General features: G+C 32.3%; 1 protein-coding gene across 3 annotated transcripts in view; it reads right to left on the bottom strand.

Annotated features, from left to right (window-relative positions):
• MDGA2 (MAM domain containing glycosylphosphatidylinositol anchor 2) overlaps window positions 1-23,955 on the bottom strand; it is a 773,979-nt gene that overhangs the window by 285,246 nt on the left and 464,778 nt on the right. For all 3 annotated transcript variants that reach the window (XM_036239414.1, XM_016151454.2, XM_036239415.1), the window contains one exon: window positions 17,475-17,607. In XM_036239414.1, coding sequence (XP_036095307.1) covers window positions 17,475-17,607 — 133 coding nt within the window. The remainder of the gene's footprint in view (window positions 1-17,474; window positions 17,608-23,955) is intronic.

The raw sequence follows: 23,955 nt of genomic DNA, 5'->3' as shown, positions 1-23,955 counted from the left end.
AATCTTAAAGGTGGAAATAATGCCTTGATCTAAAGGTTGGATCAAGGAAATTGTATTTGGTGGCAAATATACAACTTTTCTATTTGGATGTTATAAATTGTGTGGATGACCAGGTGCATTATCTAAAAATATTTTAAAAGGAAGACTTTTTTCTTTCATATAATTTTAGCTTCTACAGCCAAACATTTGTAAAACCAATTCCAAAAAAACAACAGTAGTCACTCATGCTTTTTATTTGCCATCCAATGAATGAGATCATTAATAATTGTGTATTAGTAAGTATTATTTTTTTGTATGTTGCTGAGTTAAGCTATTGTCTTTTAGAAAGAGTAATTACCAATAATGAGAATGAAAAAGAAAGAACTGTGTAAATGAGACTATGTAAATGGAAACAAAGTATAAAAAGTTCACATAAACAGGGGTGAGAGAGGTTATTAACCACATATTAAAAAACTCATGTAAAAAAATGCCGCCTAAATCAAGATGCAGATCAATTCAGTGTTATGAGTACCTCAGACCTATCAAGTATCTATTTCCAACCTCATAGCTGGGATTTCTGCCCCACCTCCAATGGACATGTGTACATTTGAAGATGTTAGAATGTGGAGTCTAATTCTAGGATGTGAGAGTGACTCAATAAATTAAGTCCAGCTTTGGGAAACCCGAGAAATGTGTAGATTTTTTTAATAAAGGGTTAAATATCTTTTGGGGAGATGTTTTCCTCTTAAGTACAGATATATTAAGTACTTTTTTACTATTATGTTTATATTGATATTCCTTCCCCATGATTAACTAAATTTTTAAAAAAGGAAAAGAAAGGCAGAAAAAGAATTAGAGTATAATTTGTTAAAAATAAATGTGCCAAAGCATAGGCATTTGATTCCAAGTTTTGTGTGTGGTTAAGAGCCAATTTGCTAGACTGAATTTAAAAACCATAAAATTGTGGTTTACGCTGGAGAAAATGACAATTTTAAGTTATAGATATTCTAGTAGGTGTCACTCTGGTATCGTGTTAACATACTGTAAATATGAACTGCTGCTTAATACTGTTATTACAGATCTAATTCCAACAAGAGTCAGTTCAAGTCTAACTACTAAACTAGCTATGTTTCTTATCTTAGGATTTCAGACATTCAAAGAACATTTAAATATATCGTTGCCATGTTCTAGGACAATGCTGCCACATGATAAGAGAGGTATTTATTTTTCCAGTAACAATAATACTATAATGCAACATATGTAGAGAAACTTATTTGCTGCACAAAATGGAATATTGTTTAAAGGAAGATGAAAAGCCAATAAAACCTTTTCAATACTATTTTAAAATGAATGATAAAACATTGACTGAATTACCTCTTAATTCAATTTCTCTCTACACACAAAAAAAATACATGCATAAAAATACGTACCAATATTTTATTTCTCAAAGCTACTGAAAAATATAGCTTTCACATTCTAGTTGTGACATTTTCAATACGGATTTTGGTAAAGCCACATTTCTCCATTTTACATAATTAATATGAGCTGCTGAAATATCTTTGTAGAGGACAAAAATACTTAAACCATCTGTTTCAATGTTGAATTTTTGTTTTTCTTCAAATTCTTAATTTTGATATGTATTGATTTTCCTAGTTAACTTTCCAGCAACATGATAATTACATACTCTTTGTAAAGTTGTATACATATAATAATGCTTTACTAAACCTGTATTCATATTTAACATTTTGCTAAAACACACAAACCAGCTTAGCACTGCTGCATATTCACTGAATTTTCAGGTTCTTTGAAATGCAGTATCATATTTTTGTCTAGTCCATAATGTCATAATTCTATATGACTATTTCATCACGTTACTTTTTACTTATGGTTCCAAAATGAAAAAGACATGAATGTTAGTTACGGTTTCATCAGATTGAGCTAAACTTAAAATTGAAAGACAATATGCAATGAGACAGGACCTTAGTCATTAAGTATTCCCGATCAAGATCAAGAGAATTAGGAAAGTAGGAATTTAGCCTGCTTCCTCCTTTTTGTTTCAGCTGAACAACTGTTTGTGGATTCAATCTCAGAGAAATTTAACAAGAACCCATTATGTTGCATATTTTTTCAATAGTTTTGTTCACTTATTTCCTATAGTGCTTAATGTTTTCTCCCTTCACTTTGGAAACACATATTTTAATTTACACTTAATATGTGACTATCATTTTGAAGAAATCTCTTAACTATTGTTATCTTTTAAAAAAGCTATATAAAACTGCTTATGATTACTATTTTAGAACCATAAATTCTTTTCAATAAAATAGAGTAAAATGGTGTTGGTAGATTTTGCTAAAGAGATAGACCACTACCTATTATTTGTACTTATTTGACTAAAACTCTTGCCTCTTGCTTGGTTGAGCACAATGTTTCAATGCCAAACCAATGTGAAAACTTAAATAGCTTCATACAAATGTCACACGAATTTTTATGCCAAAAATTTTTTACCTGGTTTCTTGATAGCTTCCATTTTTATCAAATTAGGATAAGAAGTTTCATTAATAGAACAAAAGGGCATGGTAACCCTCAATAAATTCCTATTATACAACATGTCTATCAGAAATCAATACTGCTGACTTTACTGCACATTTACTGGATAGTATGTGATTGAAGGATGCAGCCAATAACATGCTCAAGTAGTATAATATAGCAACTAAAGTAGAGTGACAAAAAGAAATTGACAAAAAGAAATTCTGTTCAAAACATAAACTACGGCATTTTATAAAGCAATTGAATGTACCTATTCTATATAGAAATAGAACAGTAGCAAGTAAATCAAGAAAGTATATTGTTATCAGAAAAAAAAAAAATGGCTTTTAGAATAGATTTTGCAGAAATGGAAATTGAGGAAACAACTGAAATCTTTGAGATGCTTTGGCAATAACTGCCTCAACACCAAACCAAAAGTGCATGCTGCATCTGCACTTACAGCCCTAAGGTTGGTGTTCACATATTTCTGATATTCTACCTATCCATTATTTCCCAGCCCACCTATTTTCTCTCTTTTCCTAGTTTCCGTAACAATATATTAGTTACCCCACTCCTACTACAAGTACTACTTGGACTCTCTTTTTTTCAAACTTAAGTAAAAGCCCTCATAAACCAATGTAGATCTTTTGAGTTATGGCCATTTGTAGCTCATGTGACTCTATGATATTAACAGTTAACAGAAGTATGGCTAAAAACACTAACATTTTAGCATGAAGTTTTAACAATAATATGTTTATTTCACTATGTCAGCATGTCAGGGGGAAATAACATACATTTAGGGCACACTCAAAACAAGTTTGCATTTTGGCTGTTCTTTAAATTGAAAAATATATTTGACAACTGTTCTATTTTTCTAATATTTTTTAAAATTTACATTTACTTGGTTCTGATTAGTATGGATGATTTGAAAAGCAGGGTAAAAACATAAATTGTTTAGAATTCTGTGTTATGGAAGTCAATATAAGATTAAAAAAAGCTTTTATCAAATCCATCGGAATTAGTATTACTCACTACTCACTACTAATATACTCACTATCCATATACATATTTATATTAATATATGTCAATATCTATGGTAACTTGCATTTAATGAATATACAATAATGATATTTACTTATTTCTCCAACTACTGAGAAAATTTTGAAATTTAGCTATGATTTAATATTTCTGCTATAAAGTTCAGACTTGTAGAATCTGTCATTTATACTTTCAACTAAATAAAAAAAAAAGAAAAAGAAAAAGGACTAAATGAGGTTTTGAACATCCTCATTGCTTTCTTCACAAAGGTTATTCTTTTAATCTAACAACCACTGCTACCATAAAACTAAGAGCCTGCCATTTGCCAGGCATTTTTAATATAACTCATTAATCTTCACAATAGGTATAATGAGGTAAGGCTTTTTGGGAAAATTGATATTTTTAAATGTCTTTGAGCTTGAGGGTGAACAGTGGCCAGGGATGCATCTTCTCTTGAGTGAGTTTAAAGCTTTCCAGTGACTTTTTGTATAAAACATTGAGATCACAATATTTGCAAAGTTACCTTCAAATAAGTGCATGAGGTCCAGAGATTACATTTTTTAGGTCCAGAGGCTACATTTTTTTTCTTGAATAGTAATGTAAGCCCCATGCATAAAAGGGTAACAGTGCAATGAGGTATTAATTTTCTCAAATTCTATTAACCTAAACCTTTCTTGCATGGACCTTGGAGCTCAAAAGTAGCTGTGTATCTATAGGCTGCATCTACTTCTTGGTAGTCACCTCATTTTATTTCAGTTTTTGTTGTTCATGTTATCTGGCTAAGTAAAGTGAAAGCTTAGAGTAAATGTTCTCTTTCTATAAATCAGAAACCCACCTCAGAGCAGCACATTAACAACATGATTTAGCATGAAAAGCATTTATGAAGAGTTGAAAGAATTTGTCACACCACTGGACAGTAGGGAGAACCAAGATCCAGATCCAGGTCTTTCTCACTGATGTTTCTTTACGCAAAGTTGCTTAAGGCTGTATATGTACCAATGTCAATTGCCCATTGATATTAAGACTATTATCTTATGTAGAGATAGGCTGCATAATGAATTAAATCACGGGGTGACCAATCATTCTGGTTTGCCTGGGAGTATGGGGTTTCCCAGGATGTAGGATTTTCACTGAATCTAGGACAAACTGGGATGGTTGGAAAACTAAAGATGACCCCTTGATATAATCTTTCTGAAGATTTGGGGTGAATAAGTAATAGGATTAGTTACATGTAGTTATGGAAATTATTGTATCTTCATTATGAAAGCCAGTAATCTATAAAATCAAATTTGTTAGTAAATAATCTAGGAGATATTTTATACCACTGGTTATAAGTGCCAAGCTCAAAAGTCACAAAACAAGTCTAAAATGCATTTCTAGCAACTGAATTATTATTTATTATAACATAATTCTCAGCAATTTCACTAGAACAATAAAACTTTAAAAAGTACTAAGCCATGGTCTACAAATCCACAATCTAGAAAAAGTTTAAATTTAAAAATCAAATAATCTCAAGAGCGTTAAAAAGTTTATTACTGGAAAAAAGATATAACACATAGTATGAATTTTTGTATTCTTATGAAACACTTTTAAATTGTTCAGTTATAATTATAGTCGAATAGCCCACTAAGAATAACCTCTAGATGTCTGCTAAAACACAAACTATTTGATATGCTCCAAAGTTTTTGTGGTAAATTTTAAGATAGCCTTTCAATAATTTATATCCCTTTCAATAAATATGACAGTGTTGCTTTTCATTTCATTAACAATGTTTTTAACTTCTTATGTTTTAACTGTTTAGTGTGACTTGGTTAAGATGTCTTCTGGGAGAGTTAACAATTTATAAGGGATATTTTATAAGAAGTTATAGAACAAGAATAACCTTGGATATAATGAACCTAAAATATTCATTGCTAGGACAAGAAAATGCACAGGTGTAGGACGATCCTAGCAATGTGCAAACTTCTGTTACTATAGCAATAGGATCCTGGAAAATCTGGGTCACATTGTTGCTCTGGAAACAGTCTCAGGAAGACCAAGGTTGAAACCCTATAATGACCATTGCTTTTGTCCCCAGATTCACTGAATAGTCATCACCTATATTTTCACATTTCTAAAGCTCCATTAATAAGATTAGAGCATATGTAAGTTTGCTTTCCTTAAGAAATGACAGAGCAATTAGCTAAAGGATTTGTTGCATATCAATAAAAGTGAAAGTTTCTTTAATTTTCCTTAGACACTATTACTAATTTTACAAGATAATATTCTATATTTTGGTTAAAAATTTCTGCCACTGATAGTTTAGATAAAAATATACTAGAATATAAAGGGACTGGGCAAAATGGTGTAGATGATAGAGGCTTGTTCCTCCCCTCTTACAACCACATCAAAGTTGAGCCGGAAACATGCAGCAAACAGCAAAGCAGAGTTGCCTGGGGGTCTAGATGAACAGAAGCACTACAACTAGGAAGAGAAATAAGACATCAAACTGCAATGGTAGAAGGTTGGAGGGGAGCGAAGATGCGAAGCTGCCGGTCCCCAGTGGCAGAGTGGGACAGAGGCTGCAGCAGCTGCAGATGCCTCTTAAAGGGGCCGTGTCCATGAGCAGACTTTCACAGTGATGGTCTCGCTTGCTCTGAGCATTGGAGTTGGATTGGATGCTCTGGGGGGCACCAAGGACTTATAGGGGAATACTGAGCTATCTGAGCGAGGGTCAGAGGTGAGGCTTTGTCCTGGGCAGAAGTGAAATCCATTGTTTCTCTGTTGAGCCCTCCCCACTTCCCAGCATGTAGAGGCAGTAGAGGTTGCTCTGCCAAGAAGATTCTCTGAAACTCCTCCTCCCCCAGCTTGCGGCCCCACCCAAGCTACATTCAGTTGTGTTCTTGGGAATCTGGTGTGCCTTGGTGAGCAAAGCCAAGACTCTCACTGGTGAAACCTGGTCTTGGCTTCTGGTGTGGCCTCTTGAGGCAACTATAAGCACAGCATCTGTGGATTGCAGAATCTTAACAGGTAGACCCGGGGGATAGACTGGGACTAAACTTGACCTGCAGCTGAACCCCTCTCAGGACTACGCCACAAGACACCTACTACAAAAGCCACACTAATAAGACCAGGAGACTTAGAAGCTTTTCTGAGTACACAGAATGGCAGCCAAAATGGGAAGACAAAGAAGCAGAAATCATATGAAAGAACAGAACAGAGATTCAGGAAAAATGGAGACAAGAAATCTAATAGTTGCAGAATTCAAAACACTGACTGTAAAGATGCTCAATGAACTTAGGGGAAGAGTAGGTAAACTCAGTGAGAACTTTAACAAACAGATAAAAAAAACATAAAAATGGAAATGACAAAAGGGAACCAGTTAGAAATGAAGAATACATCATCTGAGATGAAGAGTATATTAGAGGGATTTAACAGAGTGGATGAAGAAGAGGATCGAACCACTGATATGGAGGATGGGGAAGCAAAGAACACACAATCAGAATGGCAAGAAAAAGAAGTCAAGAATTTTATAATAATTTAAAGAGCCTATGGAACAAAATTAAATGCAAAAATGTCCATGTCATAAGGGTACCTGAAGGAGAAGAGGGAGAACAAAAAGTTGAAAAATTATTTGAAGAAATAATGATGGAAAACGTCTCTAACCTGGTGAAGGAAATATTTCCCAAGCAAATCAGAGGGTCCCTAAAAAGATGAAACCAAAGATGCCCACACCAAGACACATCATAATTAAAATGTCAAAGTTTAAACGCAAAGAGAGAATCTTAAAAACAGCAAGAATCTTCAAAGCATTTAGTTACCTACGAGGGAGCACTCATAAGACTGGCAGCTGATTTCTCAAAGAAAAACTTTGTAGGCCAGAAAGGATTGGCAGGAAATTTTCAAAGTGATAAAAACACAGGATCTACAACCAAGAATACTTTATCCAACAAAGCTAACATTTTGAGTCGAAGGACTGATTCAAAATGAGCTAAAGAAATTCATCAACACCAAACCAGTATTATAGGAAATGTTGGAGGGACTTCTTTAAGAAGAAAAAACATGAATAAAGATGGGTAATAACTACATATCTATCAACAAGTACCTTGAATGGAAAAGAATTAAGATAGAAAGGTATAGTGTCTGAATGGACAAGAAAACGAGACTCCTACATATGCTAAATATAAGAGACTCACTTCAGAGTTAAAGACATACATAGACTAAAAGGAGTGGAATGGAAAAAGATATAGAGGGCATTGCATTGAATGAAGTAAATCAGATAAAGACAAATATGATTTCACACATATGTAGAAGCTAAAGAACAAAATAAACAACAATGACAAAAATGGAGACAAATTCATAACTACAGAGAATGTATTGCAGGAGGAGGTAGAGGGAATGGTGCAAAAGGGCAAAGGGATTAAGAAGTATGAATGGATAGTTACAAAATAACCATGGAGATATAAAACATAGCATAAGGAAAATAGTCAACAATGTTGTAATAAATATGTAAGGAGGAAGAGGAATACTAAATTTAGTGGGGTGATCACTTTGTGAATTATATATCATTATGCTATACAACTGAAACTAATATAATATTGTATGCTAGCTATAATTGGAAAAAAACTCATTGAATTGTACAATGCAAATATGAGCAACTAATTGGATATTATATTTCAATAAAGCAGGAAAAATTTTTAAAGAAAAATGTATACCAGAATATATATTGATTTCTACAGATTTTTCTAGGAAACATTAATATTGAATTTAACCTCTGATAAAAGTAATTCATAAAATGGTTATAAACTTATTTCAAGATTAGTCATCAATGGTTGAAGCTATATACCATATCCTAGCAAAGATTCTAAGATTCTTGTCATTATCTCACCATGACTACTGATGATACCAAATTTTTTCTTCTTTTTATTATCTAGGTTAACAGTCCAATTCAATTATAGCCACTATTTATTGTATATACTAAGTGCTAAAAACTTTTTTAAAAGTTTTCATTTATAGCATTTACAGCTTACTCAACCAAAAGTGTAGATTGTTGTGTTATGTCCCCATTTTAGAATGAAAAACAAAGTGGGGGAGAGCTAAGGAACATCTTCCAAATCTGGAGACCTAAAATTTGAATGTCGGAATTTTGAATTTCAAAATTCACGCAAAAGAGCTACAGGAAACTTTTTATTCCTTAATGATGGCATATCAGTATTCTAATATTTGTTGTGTTCTAAAAGATCTATGCCAAACAAATCTTTTAAGGCATTAATATTCCCAATATTTTAGTGTATAAAAAGATGAAATTATATTTGTTGTTTTTTTATTTTTTTTCTTTTGTTTCACATTCTAACTTCTCTATCATAAAAAAAAATCAGGAAAAAATGCACAGCTTCACTGATACGTCATTTTTGTCCATATTTTAATATTTTGACCATGCTATTAAACATGTATAATGATATTATGTTAAAAGCAATGTTTGGCCCTCATTAAAGTTTTATCTTATCTTCTTTACAGTTGCTTCATTCCTATTTTCCCAAAGTTCAAAATATAGATCTGCGAATATTCTCTATAGAGTTCCCTTTATGAGATTCTATTAAATAGACTATTTTCTTTAAATGGATAACTTATTTTTTTTGCTTTGACTTAACATATATTATATCTAAAATATTAAAATGAATCCTAAATGCAAAGGCCACTTTTCAGTCATTCATACGTTGAAGGCCTAACTCCAAATGTGACTCTATTTGGAGACAGAGCCTTGAGGGAGGTAAATAAGGTTATAGGAGGTCATAAAGGTGGAACTTTCATCTGATAGCACTTATGAAAGCTGGAAAAGACACTAGAGCTCACTCAATCTCTCCCTCTATAAACTGCAGAGCGAAAGCCACAGTGAGAAGACAGCTGTCTCTAAGTCAAGAAAAAGAGGCCTACCATAAACCAACCCTGACAGCACCTTAATCTTGGATTGCTAGCTTCCAGACTTATAATAAAATAAAATTCTGTTGTTTAAGCCAACCAATTTGTGGTATTCTGTTATGGTAGCCCAAGCATACTAATACAGAAAGTCATTATATTTGCACTATATAGTCCCCACAAACATTTTCTTTAAAACTGTGATTTTGGTGAAAAAACACATATAGATTCTACTTATTGCCTAGATGCTGTGGAGATCACTTAAATAAAAACAGCTCAAATATCCATATGACTATGAAAACTACATGAGATTAGTACTCAGGTGCAGAAGACAGCAAAATTTCTATTGCTACCTCCTTTTGCACTTAAACTGGTTATCTATGACAATGGACATACTGTTTTACAAGAGAAAATGTCGAAGTTATTCCTCGAGGTTAAATTCCTTAACCTCTTTTTTCATGGTAATGTATTGAGACAGATTGGAGACCAAAAAAAGAGAGAGAGAGAATAGGTTTTTCCTATTTCTATAGCCAATAATACTTTTTCAGACTTGGTTCCTAGATGTAATGCACATTTAAGCAAGATGCATTAATTATATAATTTTTGTAAATGCTAAGTTTGAGCAGACTGAATCAAAGGACCTATATAATTAAGTAAAATTAGCCCCACCTGTCCCATTCCTTCATAAAATTCATCATAACCTCTCAAACAAGTATAAATATATTTTATTCTAATATAAATAACCTTCTTATTTGCCTTTGGAATTATGAGACATCAGTATAAAATAATTCTAAATATGTTAAAATAATTAAATTTGTTTTATCATAATTCTTATGTCCCCTTAATTACAAATAAATAGATCTTTCTGGTCAAGATAGTGGAGCAAGTAAATGCTGTGCTCACTTTCACTGATGACCACATCAAAATTACAAATAAATTACAGAACAATCATCATTGAGAATCCCTGAAGTTTAGCTGAACAGAAGTCATACAATTAAGGACACACAGAAGAAGCCAATTTGAGACTGGTAGGAAGGGCAGAGAGGCAGAATGGGCTGGTCTCACACCCATATGTGGCAGTTGAGGATCTAGAGGGATATCTTGGCTGTGGAGGTCCCCTTAGGGGAGCAAGGGGTTCCAGGCCCACACCAGGCTCCCCAGCCCAAGGTCCTAGTACTGGGAAGAGAAGTCCCCATAATTCTGGCTGTGAAAACCAGCAGAAATTGTGACTTAGTGAGATAAAGGGCATCTGGAGTTGCAGACATTCCTCTTAAAGGGCCCATGCATGGACTTATTCACAGATGTCCTCATTCGCTCTGAGGTCCAGCACTGGGGCAGCTGCTTGAAGACTGCTAGAGACATACAAAGGGGAACCAAATTGTCTGATTTTAGGGTGAGGGCTGTGTGGGCAACTTTCTCCTAGAGAAAAGTGCTGACAGATCCCTTGTTCCTTTGTTGAGCTTTCCACAATGCTGGCATGCAGACACACAGGTGGTCGCAATATCTGAGTCTCCATCAACCAGGCTAACATTGGTTCCCCTGCCCTGATAATTCTCTAAGACACACACCCCCAACCCAACTTCCGAGCCCACCCAAGCCTCCTCTAGGGACTTTTCCTAACAAGTAGACTGTCTTTGGTAATCCTGCAGACTTTCCTAAAATCTCTAGAAGGTTCATAAAAACCAAACAAGCAGTATCTGCCTTCAGTGTGACCCATAACTCTTTCTGAGCAATCCCAAGCCCAGCACTAGAGGCAGCCAATTTGGTTTGCAGCTTGGCCTCTTGAGGCACCTCTAAGTCTGGCATGGATGGCAGTCATCTGCAGATTGCTTAGTGTCTCATCTCAGGTGCTCCCCAGGCAGAGCAGCGTCTATGGCTGAAGTTAGCCTGAAGTGGGCTCTTCCTAGAAGGCCCAGAGGTCAGCATATCCAGTGACCAGGTTTTCGCCAAGCTGGAGTACCACCCAGGGCTGCATCCAAGCATAATAAAATTAAAGGGCACATAGGGCAGGCACCATGGCCCTGCTAATGTGAATCTTTCTCTGAAGGGTCACACCTCACTGGCCAGTCCTCATGACCAATTAGCTTATGGGCCAATCCCTCCCACTGATGTGCAAACAGAAGCTAAGTGTCAACTACAATAGAAGGGTGAACATAACCTATATAATGGAAACATCTGGACCACCTAGCTTAGGTAACCAGGAAGACTGTGCCATTGGACCCCAAAGGATACCTACTATATAGAGCCACACTGTTAAGACTGGGAAAAATAGCAGCCCTACCTAACACATAGAGGCAAACACATTTAGGCAACCACAATGGAGAGACTAATAAACATGTCCCAAATGAATGAATAGAACAAAGCTCCAGAAAAAGAACTAAACAAAATGGAGACAAGCAATCTACCAGATGTAGTATTCAAAACACTGGTTATAAGGATGCTCAGTAAACTTAGGGAAAGAGGAGATGAACTCAGTGAGAACTTTAACAAAGTAAGAAAAAAATATAAAAATGAAGATAGATTTATAAAAACAATCAGAAATGAAGAATACAATAACTGAAATGAAGAAGACATTAGAGGGAATCAAAAGCAGATCAGATGAAGCAGATGATCAAATCAGTGAATTACACTATAAAGTAACAGAAAACACCCAATCAGAATAATTACGAGAAAAAATAATTCAAAAAAATTAGGACAGTTTAAGAGGCCTCTGAGGCAACATCAAGTGTACCAACATTCACATCATAAGGGTACCAGAACGAGAAGAGAGAGAGCAAAGAATTGAAAACCTATTTGAAGAAATAACAATATCAAAATGCCCTAACCTGGTGAGGGAAATAGACATATAAGCCCAGAAAGCGCAGAGTCCAAAACAATGTATACCCAAAGAGGCCCACACCAAGACATATCATAATTAAAATGCCAAAGGATCGGGACAAAGAAAGAATCTTAAAAGCAGCAAGATAAAAGCGGTCAATTACTTATAAGGGAGCACACATAAGACTGTCCACTGATTTCTCAACAGAAACTTTGCCAGAAGAGATTGACAGGAAATATTCAAAGTGGTAAAAAAACAAGGATCTATAACCAAGATTACTCTACCCGGCAGAGCTATCATTTAGAATGGAAGGTCAAATAAAGAACTTCCCAGATAAGAAAAGTATAAAAGAGTTCATACCACCAAGCCAGCATTACAGGAAATGTTAGAGCGACTTCTTTAAGAAAAAGAAGAAAAAATAAATAAAAATTATAAACAATAAAATGGCAACAGGTACACATCTATCGGCAATTATTTTAAATGTAAATGGATTAAATGGTCCAATCAAAAGATACGGTGGCTGAATATATAAGAAAACAAGACTCTTACATATGCTGCCTACAAGAGACTCACTTAAGATTGAAAGACGCACACAAACTAAAAGTAAAGGGATGACAAAAGATATTTCATGAAAATGAAAACAACAGATAAAAAGCTGGGGTAACAATGCTTAGTACTAGACAAAATAGACTTTAACACAAAGGCTGTGAGAAACAAGCAACCAGTAATCTCACTTCTGGATATTTATTCGAAGAAATACAAAATACTACTTTGAAGGGACACATGAATCCTTACGTTTATTGCAGTATTTTTTATAATAGACAAGATATTGAGGCAACCCGGATGTCCATCAATGCATGAATGAATAAACAAACAGTACATATATACAGTGGAATATTACTCAGCCATTAAAAAAGAATGAAATCTTGCCATCTGCAACAATGTGAATGGCCCAGAGGGTACTGTGCTGAATGTAATAACTCAGACAGAGAAAGACAAATTCTATATGATTTCACTTCCATGTGGAATCTAAAGAACAAAATAAATAAACAAAAGGAAACAAACTCATCAATACAGAAAATTTTTTGATGGCTGTCAGATGGAAGGAGGTTCTGAGAGGTTGGTGAAAAAGAAGAAGAGATTAAGAAGTACAAACTGGTATTTCCAAAATTGTCATGGGGTTGAAAAGTTTAGCATATGAAATATAGTCAATAATATTTTAATAACTATGCATGGTGTCAGATAGGTACTAGATTTATCGGAATGATCACTTTGTAAATTATATAAATGTCTAATCATTATGCAGTACATCTGAAACTAATATAAATTGTATTTTAATTATAATTGAAAAAAATATAAAAAATACACATACTTTGAGAAATTAAAAATAGTTTATAATCAACATTACCATAATCATAATAATTTAAAAATATACCTATATTTATTAATATTCTAAATTTACAAATTTTAAGTTTTATTTTAATAAAGTACAAGAAACACTGCTACATTAAGAATTTATCAATCAATAGCTAATATTTTTTTGCTTTCAAATGGGAGTAGGAAAACAACCAAAACAACTTTTGGATGCTGCTACACATTATGTCAATAAGTCTGGGAGTATGCATGACTAGAAATAAACAGTCATAATACTTTCTGTTTTATAGAATTCTATGAATTGTTGTAATAAGGTCTAACCTAGATTAAGTATGATAAATAATGACATATCTGTGACAGGAGATTTTTCATAGCATGTTAAGTAATTAACAGAGACCAACAAATGAATAGATACCTCATGATAAATATAAGCTCTACTAAAATGCCATCTCATAGTAGGAAAGCTAAGAAAACACATTATTAATAAATCTATAGATGATACTGACTTTTAAAGTGCCACCTAGATATTACTCTTCTAAGCAGTTCTAGAAAATGGATTTTTATTAACAAATGTTTCATTCACAAAATGGCATGAACTCACGGAAAACAGTCTGATAATAAGAGCAACATTTGTTTTCCAAAGACATTATTTAATCTTGTTTAAACTATGCATATTACTAGATCATTTCCTAGAAAATCTAATTCAGCATGGATGGGATGGGCCAAAGAAATGGTATTCCATGCCGTAATTGTTTTGGTACAAAACTTTTCAAAGTCCTTATCCACAGCAGATAATTTCCTATCTTCATATGCCACATCATTTTGGGCATTGTGCAAATCAGGTAACAGAGTGATTGCAATGAAAAAGGTTGACTATAGAAATGTTAAAATTAAATTCTTTTTCTGTACCAAAACTACATTTATTATTCAACTATTTGATCTCCATTACAAAAACTATTTCCAAGGTTGAACTTTTATAAAAATATTAACAGAGAAAATTAATCAAACATATTCCAATATTTATAATAGAATATTCTCCCCCTCAATAAGTTATACATTTTCCTTGACATTTTGCACGCCAAAAGTTAAAAACGTGGAAAATTTATTTACGTCATTTACAGATTCACAAGAGTAAAAACCGTAAAGAGCACCTGAATCTCACATTGATTATGGCAATGGTGACTCATGATCTTCTTCCAATGTTAGAAAAGCAATAAACTCATCTATATACACTTATTTTTCAGTTTATTGACCTGTTTACATGAAGATGCTGAAAGCTTAATTTATTCCTGGTGTACTTTGAGAGCTACCTCAATGATTTCATCTATTTGAAATGCACAAACTATTCCAACTTCAAGCACAACCAGATGGGAAAAGTGCTGAAGCAAACCTGGTCTGAATATGTAAAGTACCAGGCACATGCCATGCCTGATTTGTTATTGAGTCAAACGAAATACTAGTTTATATTTGTAAATCCAATTATTTACCAATTTCTAATGATCGTTTTATAATGAACACCAACCTAAATTTTTGCGAGATAATTTATAAGAGAAAATAATAGGTTGTTTTGTTTGCTCAGTTTAAATATCCAATACTTCAGCCTGAAAAATGAAGACAGAAACAGAAAGCTGAAAGTGCCCCTGCGTTCTCCATAGGACAGCTAGTTAAGTCTCAGTCTTTTGAGCTGGCAATTGTTTAAAATCATCTCAAAAATAAAGTCACTCAGCTGCTTTAAAAGGCCTTAGGAATTGAAGTCTATCACCTAGCATGGTAATACTCTCCTTTCAGCTTTAAGTTAAGAAATCCTTATTATGGCTGAGATTTAAGTACATTTTTTCCAGCTCCACAAATACAGCGACTAGTTAGTCTGTCCCCTATTTAAGATAACTCTTTAAATATTGAGATCAATCTTGTCCCCAACCCTTATTAGCTGTGGAACATTGGGAACTAATAAAACCATACATTTCTGCATCATAAAAACATTAAATATAATTTTATTGTACCTCTTAGTCTTTAACAAATTTTTGTTTATGTTGATTTAGTTCATTCCCCAAACAACCCAATGAGGATACTTTAATCACTATGAGTCAATTTGTTATGTCAGATAATAGGAAAAGACGTGATTTAAAAAGGTCCCCCTGTTCACATGCCATTAGTTAAAAACTGAGATAATAAACATGAAATATTTTTCAAATTAATAAAGCACTACTCAAACATCACATTGTAACAAGTCATAATATATCCGTTGTTTTGTTCTTATTCATTCCACTGTAATGCCTTTACTCATCCCATAGGACCTGCTTCTATTTTTAAATTTTCTCTCTGGATCATGTATATTTTAAAAATACATTAAAGCAAATAAAAAAACAAAGTTAGTTATAATAATTCACAAAATATTTTATGCCAAGAAGAACAACATAATCAAACCCAGTTCCTATATGCTAATCTCTGATTTTTATTTCTCAATATCCTATTTATTCATTTTTAAGTGAAATGAGATTATTAACTTTTACAAGTCTTAGGTCCACTAAGATTTTATATTTCTATTTTTTCAGCAACATAGTTTCTTTCAAGTCTTTCTTGTCCTTTTGTTTTCTTCCAAGGACTTTTATCTGATGCTTAATAGAGCATTTCTCTAGTTTAAGTCAATTTACGGCTTAGTCAATATCCCTATGTCTATCATTGTTGACCCATAATAGAAACCCAATACATTTCTGATGAATAAATAAATGAATAAATAAAAGATTAGATAAAAGAATGAGCTGTTCAAAATTTTAACAACTCATATCGGAACACAGGTCATTAAATCGATGTATATATGGGCATGCATTTTTTTTTTTTTTTATCTTTCAATAAAGTCCTAGGTTTATCTTTTCACCAAATGAACTGAACGAGTTGCTGACTAGCTCTGTGTTGGAAGAGCTAATAAAGTGTGTTCCATGTGCTTTACACATATCAATTCATTAATTCTTCCCTACAACTTTATGAATTTCTGAGGAAACTGAAGCAAGGAAGAGTGAAGTGACTTGCTACAGAAGATCCAAGAGCTAATAAGAGGCAGAACCAAGACTTAAATCCAGGCACACTAAGGCTCATTCTTTTCAAGATTTTTGTTAATGGGAGAAGTAATTTTAAAACTCTTTATCTTAATATAATTATTTAAAAGTAAAAATTTGTATTAATTGCACTGAAAGTTTTGCAAATCCAGTTAAAATTCTAGTTCATTAAGGTGATTATTAATATACAATCATATAAAAGACAGGTTTATTCGCATGCTCTCTTTGCTCTTTCATTTAGCGATTTCTTCTTAATGTTTGCAGTTATTCTGAGTTCTACATTAGTAAACACTGGCTGACTTAAGTGTTAGTCTTGCTAATATTTTGACATTTTGTACAAACATACTTTCCTAAAAACATCTACTTGCAATTACAAATTGGATCTTTTGACTTGAAATAGAGTAAAAGAAAGGTGCTTTTACTTAGCTTTGGAATCACAAAACTCTTTTAGCAATTTAGATCACATTTTTTTTATAAATACTAATATTTCTCCAAAATGTCTTTGAACAAGCTATAGGCTTGCTTGTGACATTTATAAATTCAATAACAAGGAAGTATAATTTTGCATGCTATATAAATAAACATTACATGGGAGCGTGTGGCTTAAATTAAATTTTACAGTGTTCATTTGCCAAAAGCTTTTCAGATATAGAATTTTCTAGGGAATAAAAAAAGGATGCTTTGTTTCTACATACACTAAAGAAATCATTTAGTCTATAAGAAAATTAAAAACCCATTAAACATTAGTTGTAGATAAGAGACATAAAACATTCAGGATAATTCCTTACCTGTTTTATTGGAAAGTCTAAATGATACCATCTTATCCGGAATATTACATACATTCCTCACTGAAGCAATACAGCTGTAATTAGCATAGTCCTGAGGTCGAAGATTCTTTAGTTTCAAGATCTTTGTTTCACCCTGAAAATGTAAAAGCAAAAAAGGTCATTAGATAAAGCCAGTAGTAACCAAAATGAATGAATGAATCGTGTCATTATATTGTATTAAATTATATTGTTATCACAATATGGTACATTGCCTTTTTTTTTTTTTAAGGAAAATACCTTAAATCAAAAAAAAAAAAAAAAACCAGCATTGCATTAGAAATAATCCTGTACTGCTCCTTGAGAGAAAAACTAACAGACTACAATGAAAATTCATGTTTTCTTTGCAAACTAGATTCCTGGGGGGGGGGGGGGGTAGGAAGGGAGGGGAATCTATTTATGGTGTTAGTTATGCAAATTGTTATGCAAAGATCAGAACAGTGTACTTAATAATGGAATTTATTCAACAAACACTATGATCTATGCAGATTTCAAAATGAAATGTGATGAAAGAAAAGGATTCTAAAGAGGAGTTAATAAATAAAACACTGTCGGTAGAACAAGGTTAATGAGTCAATCTAATGATAATTAAATTTATATACATAAATATTTTGTGAATATGGAGCAATGACAGATGATAGATCTAAAACTGGATTAAAGAAGTATTCGTAACTGTATCTAAATTATTACTGTTCTTATTTTACATTCAGGAGTTCAAGGTCTAAGTATCTCAGGTAAATCTGCAAAATTGCAGATTGACTGAAATAAAGTGGCCAGAAATATCTTATAAATTCTTGAACCGCCAGGAAAGACCATGTAAAAACACTGAAATTGTTTAAAAGGTAAAAAGAATAAAGAAACAAAGAAAATAGAAAAAACCTCCTGCTCATTTCAAAATAGGCATCTTAGGAATTCTTTACCTTCTAAAGTCTATGTATCTTCTCAAAATAGTTTTTCTCATAAGTAACTTAATTATTAAGATGGTAAAATAACATCCCAATGACATCATATTTGGTATAGAAATTTTCAAAATGTTAATTTTTTTCCAGATAACATCTGTGTGGAACCACGTTTTTCTTTTATTTTACTTAAGTAACATCACTTAAATCTTAAAAATCGCAATACTTCCGTACATTCTTCAAAAGGATCCGACAATAATGACAATATATAAAGATAATGCCTGTTCAATTGCATAAAAAAAAGCTTGCCCACACATAGGCAGGAACACAGAGTTTTCCAAACGTGTCAGGTGAATCTCTTTTTAGTGTGTGTAAACATTGTGACCATAATTCCTTTCATTCACTCTCAAAATTCAGTCCTAAATCAGTCACACCTTTAGCAATTTCCCCCGTGGGATAAACAATAATCTTCTCTTTTTAAATTTTTCTTTAGGAAAGACACTGCATTTTTTTTTTCTATAAAACAAATGCAAATACACTCCACACAAATATATACAGGAAGCGTGTGTGTTCCTAGAACTTATATTTAAAACAAGTTCGCAGTGTATTACAGAGTGTTCATTTACATTAACTATATATAATAACTAGAAAAGTGTGCTTATTTAGAAACTATAGTTGAAAGAAAATGTTGTACTAGAACCAGTTCAAATGAGGTGATATATCCATTCTACGCCTACCTGCTTAGATGTCGTCTCTTTTTTTTCTCCTCTTACCACTTAACTATTGATTATTCCTAGAATTCTACATGTTTCATACTTAATCTCACTATAAAATTCCCCTAGGTGATCTTATCCTTGCAGATAATTTTCTACTATAAGCCTTATTCCTCCTACCACTATATCAAGTTTGTATACTATTTCCAGAATTCTCCCTTAAGTTTCAGATGCATATACCAAATTTTTACCTCGATATGTTCATTTTGATGCCTCACAGACACCTACAACTCAACATATTCTAAATTAAACTTCCTCTATTCTTCTAAATCTTTCTTTAATAACAGGAAACTTAGATTTTCAATTATTACTTATTATTCATATATTTAATGTCTCCTCAGATCCTTTTACTGACCTTTAAGCATGCTTAATCTAAACCATTCTTTTTAATTTATTTTTAAATGTAATCCTCTAAATCATACATTCAACTAAAAATTTCTTGATTGCCCTTGGTATAGCTTAAGAATGAAAGCAAGTATAATGATCTAATCTATAACCAGAAGGAAAATATACAAATCTGATCATTCCATTTTTCTTTAAATCACATGACTTATTATCATTTTTAAAAATAAATACAACACCTACTGACATGACTGTCGACCCCATATGATCTGCATTCTCCTTGCCTCTCCAGTCTCATCTCATTCTTTTAGGGCCTAGTACACAACCAGCCTCCTTCTGCCATAGACCCTTTGCAAATATGTGGCTCTTTATTTCTCTATGCCTAATCACTTTCATCTCATTCTTAGATGTCAACACTCCTTACTTCCACTTTTCACTTTCTGGAAGATGAGGAATATCTTTTTGTGAGATCTGCTTGTATCTCTTTACAATGTGGTCTCATTTATTTATTTGTTTTGGTAATGAAAATAAATTTCATTTATTTTCTTCCACCTCCCCAACGCCACACATACTTGCCTGTAAGTACCTAAAGGTCATGCCTGTCTTGCTCTGAGCATCATGTTCCAAGCACCTAACACAGGACTTAGCATAGGAGAAACACTTCAATTAAAAGTACTATAACTATCAGTTTTCAACCCTCATGACTTTGCTTTATATATATATTTCTCTAGAACTTTCTATCTGCTTGACACCTGTTATGAACTCAATAGACATTAATACACATAGTCAATATTTTAAAAGTAATCAGATAATAATTATTATTTTCATATATATATATATAAAGAATGAACACTGTCATTTAGATTTTCATTTAATAATAAAGTCTCTTTATTCACAAAGTTAATTATATACTACCAGTAATTCTTGTTTCTATTTCCATTGACAAATTATTTTAATACATATTTGCTAAATACTATTTCAACATTCTACTGAAAATGTACTTACTGGTGTCATTAATGATGCTCTTTTGTTAAAATTCTATAAATCTTTCTTTTTTTAATGATTCTATACTTCTCTGCTTATTTCTAGCACTTCACTACTTTGACAGTTCTTATGTGTAGGTAAATAATTATGAATATAATAATTTAGTCACTTCATTATTTTCCATTTCATTTTCTACCTAGTGTACCAATTTTGGTCTGCAATCTTCTACTAATATATTCCTAGTGGAATCTGATATGTTATCACAGTTTCATTTAGCATCTATATACAGATACCTAACAAAATCTCTAAGCAAGTGATCAGAAATGCTGCTGATGTTTACATTATCTAGAAAGAAAGAATACAAATTGGGTAGTAATATTAAGATTTTAAAGCTTTAAGAGAATTATTTACTTTTTGTGATGATCCCTATACACTTTATAAATATCAAGAAATATGACTCAATAAATATAATGGTTTGCACAGAGCGTATCCTAGTCAATTTTTATGCAGAACAGTGCAGCAACATGGGCGCATGAGGACAAACAAAAGGAAAAGTTAACTTTTCCTGTGAAGCCTAGATATACAATTTCCTAGTGGTTCAGCTAGCATGGGATTGGAGAGTTCTGGGGGTTGAGCTAAGATGATTTACATCTTGTAACCAAAAAATAAGATGTATATGCCTACAGGACAGTCATCTAGGTTAATATGGAAGATTAATCTATGCAGTATGTGAAAGGGAGAGGGACTAATATAAACACAGTCTATTGAAGGAATGTAGAAAATAGGCAGAGTTATGGAAGACTTTGAACCTCACCCACATAATTAATTCACCACATTCAGAAAGTGATGAAGGCATTGAGGCTGACCCTCTTCTCAATAAACAGCTCCCAAAGTCCAGAATATTTTTTAAAAATATAGTGTAATATATAATAAAACACTATATATATATATATTCATGGATAACATATATATACATACACATATATTGATATGTGTATGTATATATATGTTATCAAATGGCATGTATGTATATACATGAATATTTGTATTTATAGTGATTTATACTATCACTTATAACCGTTTTATCATATAACATTATTTTTATTTTGTTAATCATATAAATTTAATATTCTATGATGTCAGAAGGCTTTTTGCATATGAATTTCCATGATTTGTAAAGGGAATTTTCAGTTAATTATTGTATAATTAGTTTAATTAGCTGAATTAAAACTAATTATGTAATTGATGTAAATATGTTCAGTCTTGTAATTAGATGGTATAATTACAATACACAAGATGATGTCATGAACATCTTTACAAAAGTTCTAGAAAAATATAACAAGAGTATGTGTAGTTTGGAAAATTTAAGTACACGTTTCTTTAACATTCGCAAAGTTATTTTCAACAGCTATATTTAAACTTTTAAAACTACTTTTTTTAAATAAAAGAAATAAAAGGAAGGTATTCTATATATTTATTAGTGGCCAATATCAATGGTGGCATTTTCTAGTGAAAATAATAACCATAGCCTCAAGCAGTATTTCCACTTTACTTAAAAGAAATTGGAACTTTTTAAAATATGTACAGTCACATATCAGTAAAAAAAATAGTAAAGCCTTCCAATTTACATTCACTTTTGTTGCTTTAATTCTATTTTATTACAAACTTATAAGTAACAATATATACTAGTCTACATCTTCTTTTAAACTTATTACATTATATGTTTATGAATTTATATCGGCCTCAGGAACACACACTAATTTTATTCCAGAAATACTATCTATAAAAGATATAAAGAAAATTTTGTCACTCGACAGGTTAGTGAAATAAACATTGAATTCAAATTGATATAGTTATTAGCTTAGTATGAATAGGCATGTAAGATAGGTATATCTCATTATCTTAGAAATTCTATTTTATTAAAAACAAGACATTGTTATTGAATAGAAAAACATCTTTAAAAGAAATTTAATTTTCTAACATTAAAAAATAATATCTTTAACTCAATAATAATTCTAAAATTACTTAGAAATATATGGATTTATTTTTCAATATTGGAAAAAACAACTAGATATAACTTCGTATACTAGGATCCACACAGAAATTACATTTAATCATTGTAAAAATAAAAACCACAAGCTAAGTCTATTATGTTGCTTTCTTTGCTAGACAAACTTGATGTACAGTCCTTCCAAATTTCCAAGGGAGTTAAAAGCTACAAATGAGGCTATTGTTTGGTATCAAGTAGATTCTTGGGTAAAAATGTTCTCTACATCACATTCATCTATATTATAAAATTATGTCTTAGAGGCTGGAATACGCCCTAGAATTCTCAATCTTTTAATTTTAATTTTCATTCTTTATAGAAATCCTGCATACTCCTCCTCTCTATATATTTGAAGTCATACGAAACCAGCAACCCTAACAAAAGCACCACTGCATCCCCCTTGAAGAAACTGAAGACCTAAGCAGAGTTAAAAAAAATGGCAGTCCAGAGGTCCAAATATTGAACTCTGGCAATAACAAGTGAGTTATTGTTTACTAATAAGTGGGCACACACAGTAAGCCTTATTGGTTCTTATTTTTATACTACTAGACAGATTTACTTATTACCAGATTCATATGTTACCAAATTAATCTCAGTCGGCATTTGCATTTGTGATTCTTACACATCAATAAACCTACTATGGCCCTTGAAAAAGAAATCCTTGGTTCTCCAGGTGGCTATATACAACTAGTTGCCTTGTTCCTGAGAGGCAATTTCTTTATGAAGCACTCCAGAATTTCTCAGGTAAATGACTAGCTTCCTATGCATCTATGAAAATCACACATATGTATAAGAAGACTCAAAGCAGTAACTCAAAAGTTGATAAATCTAAATAAATGGGTATTGAAAAATCTTACAATGCTCTCAAAATATTCATAGAACAATACTACATGTGACAAAGAGGTAAAATCAAAACATGAGGGGATCAGTTTTTTCTTTGCTTGATTATAATACATTGCCAATATCAATCATCCTCAGTTCAATAACCTCAAATTGATTTACATATCCAACAAAATCTCACTAAAAATTTTATCAGAGTTTTTTAAAGAAATTTACATGGTGAATTTAAGTGAAATAGAAGCCAAAACATACAAAACAATATCAAAAAAGATTAACACAGCTGAAGGACTTGTTCTTACTAATTTCAGGGCTTATAAGCTACAGTAATAAAGACAGTGTGGTATTGGAATAAAGACAGACATATAAGTCAATAGAACAGAATAAATACTTTAGAAATAGACTCTAAAATATAGGGCCAATTGATTTTCAATTTAAGTGCCAAGAAAATTTAATGATGAAAGATTTTTTTCAATAAATGGTGCAAAAATACATGTATATCCCCCTGCAAAAAAAAAAATAAACCTGAAACATTTCCTCACACCATAAACATAAATTAACTC

This window comes from Rousettus aegyptiacus, unplaced genomic scaffold, assembly GCF_014176215.1.
Source record: "Rousettus aegyptiacus isolate mRouAeg1 unplaced genomic scaffold, mRouAeg1.p scaffold_m13_p_3, whole genome shotgun sequence".
Lineage (NCBI taxonomy): Eukaryota > Metazoa > Chordata > Mammalia > Chiroptera > Pteropodidae > Rousettus > Rousettus aegyptiacus.
Note: the sequence above shows the minus strand (reverse complement) of the source record. Positions and strands in the feature narration are given on the sequence as shown.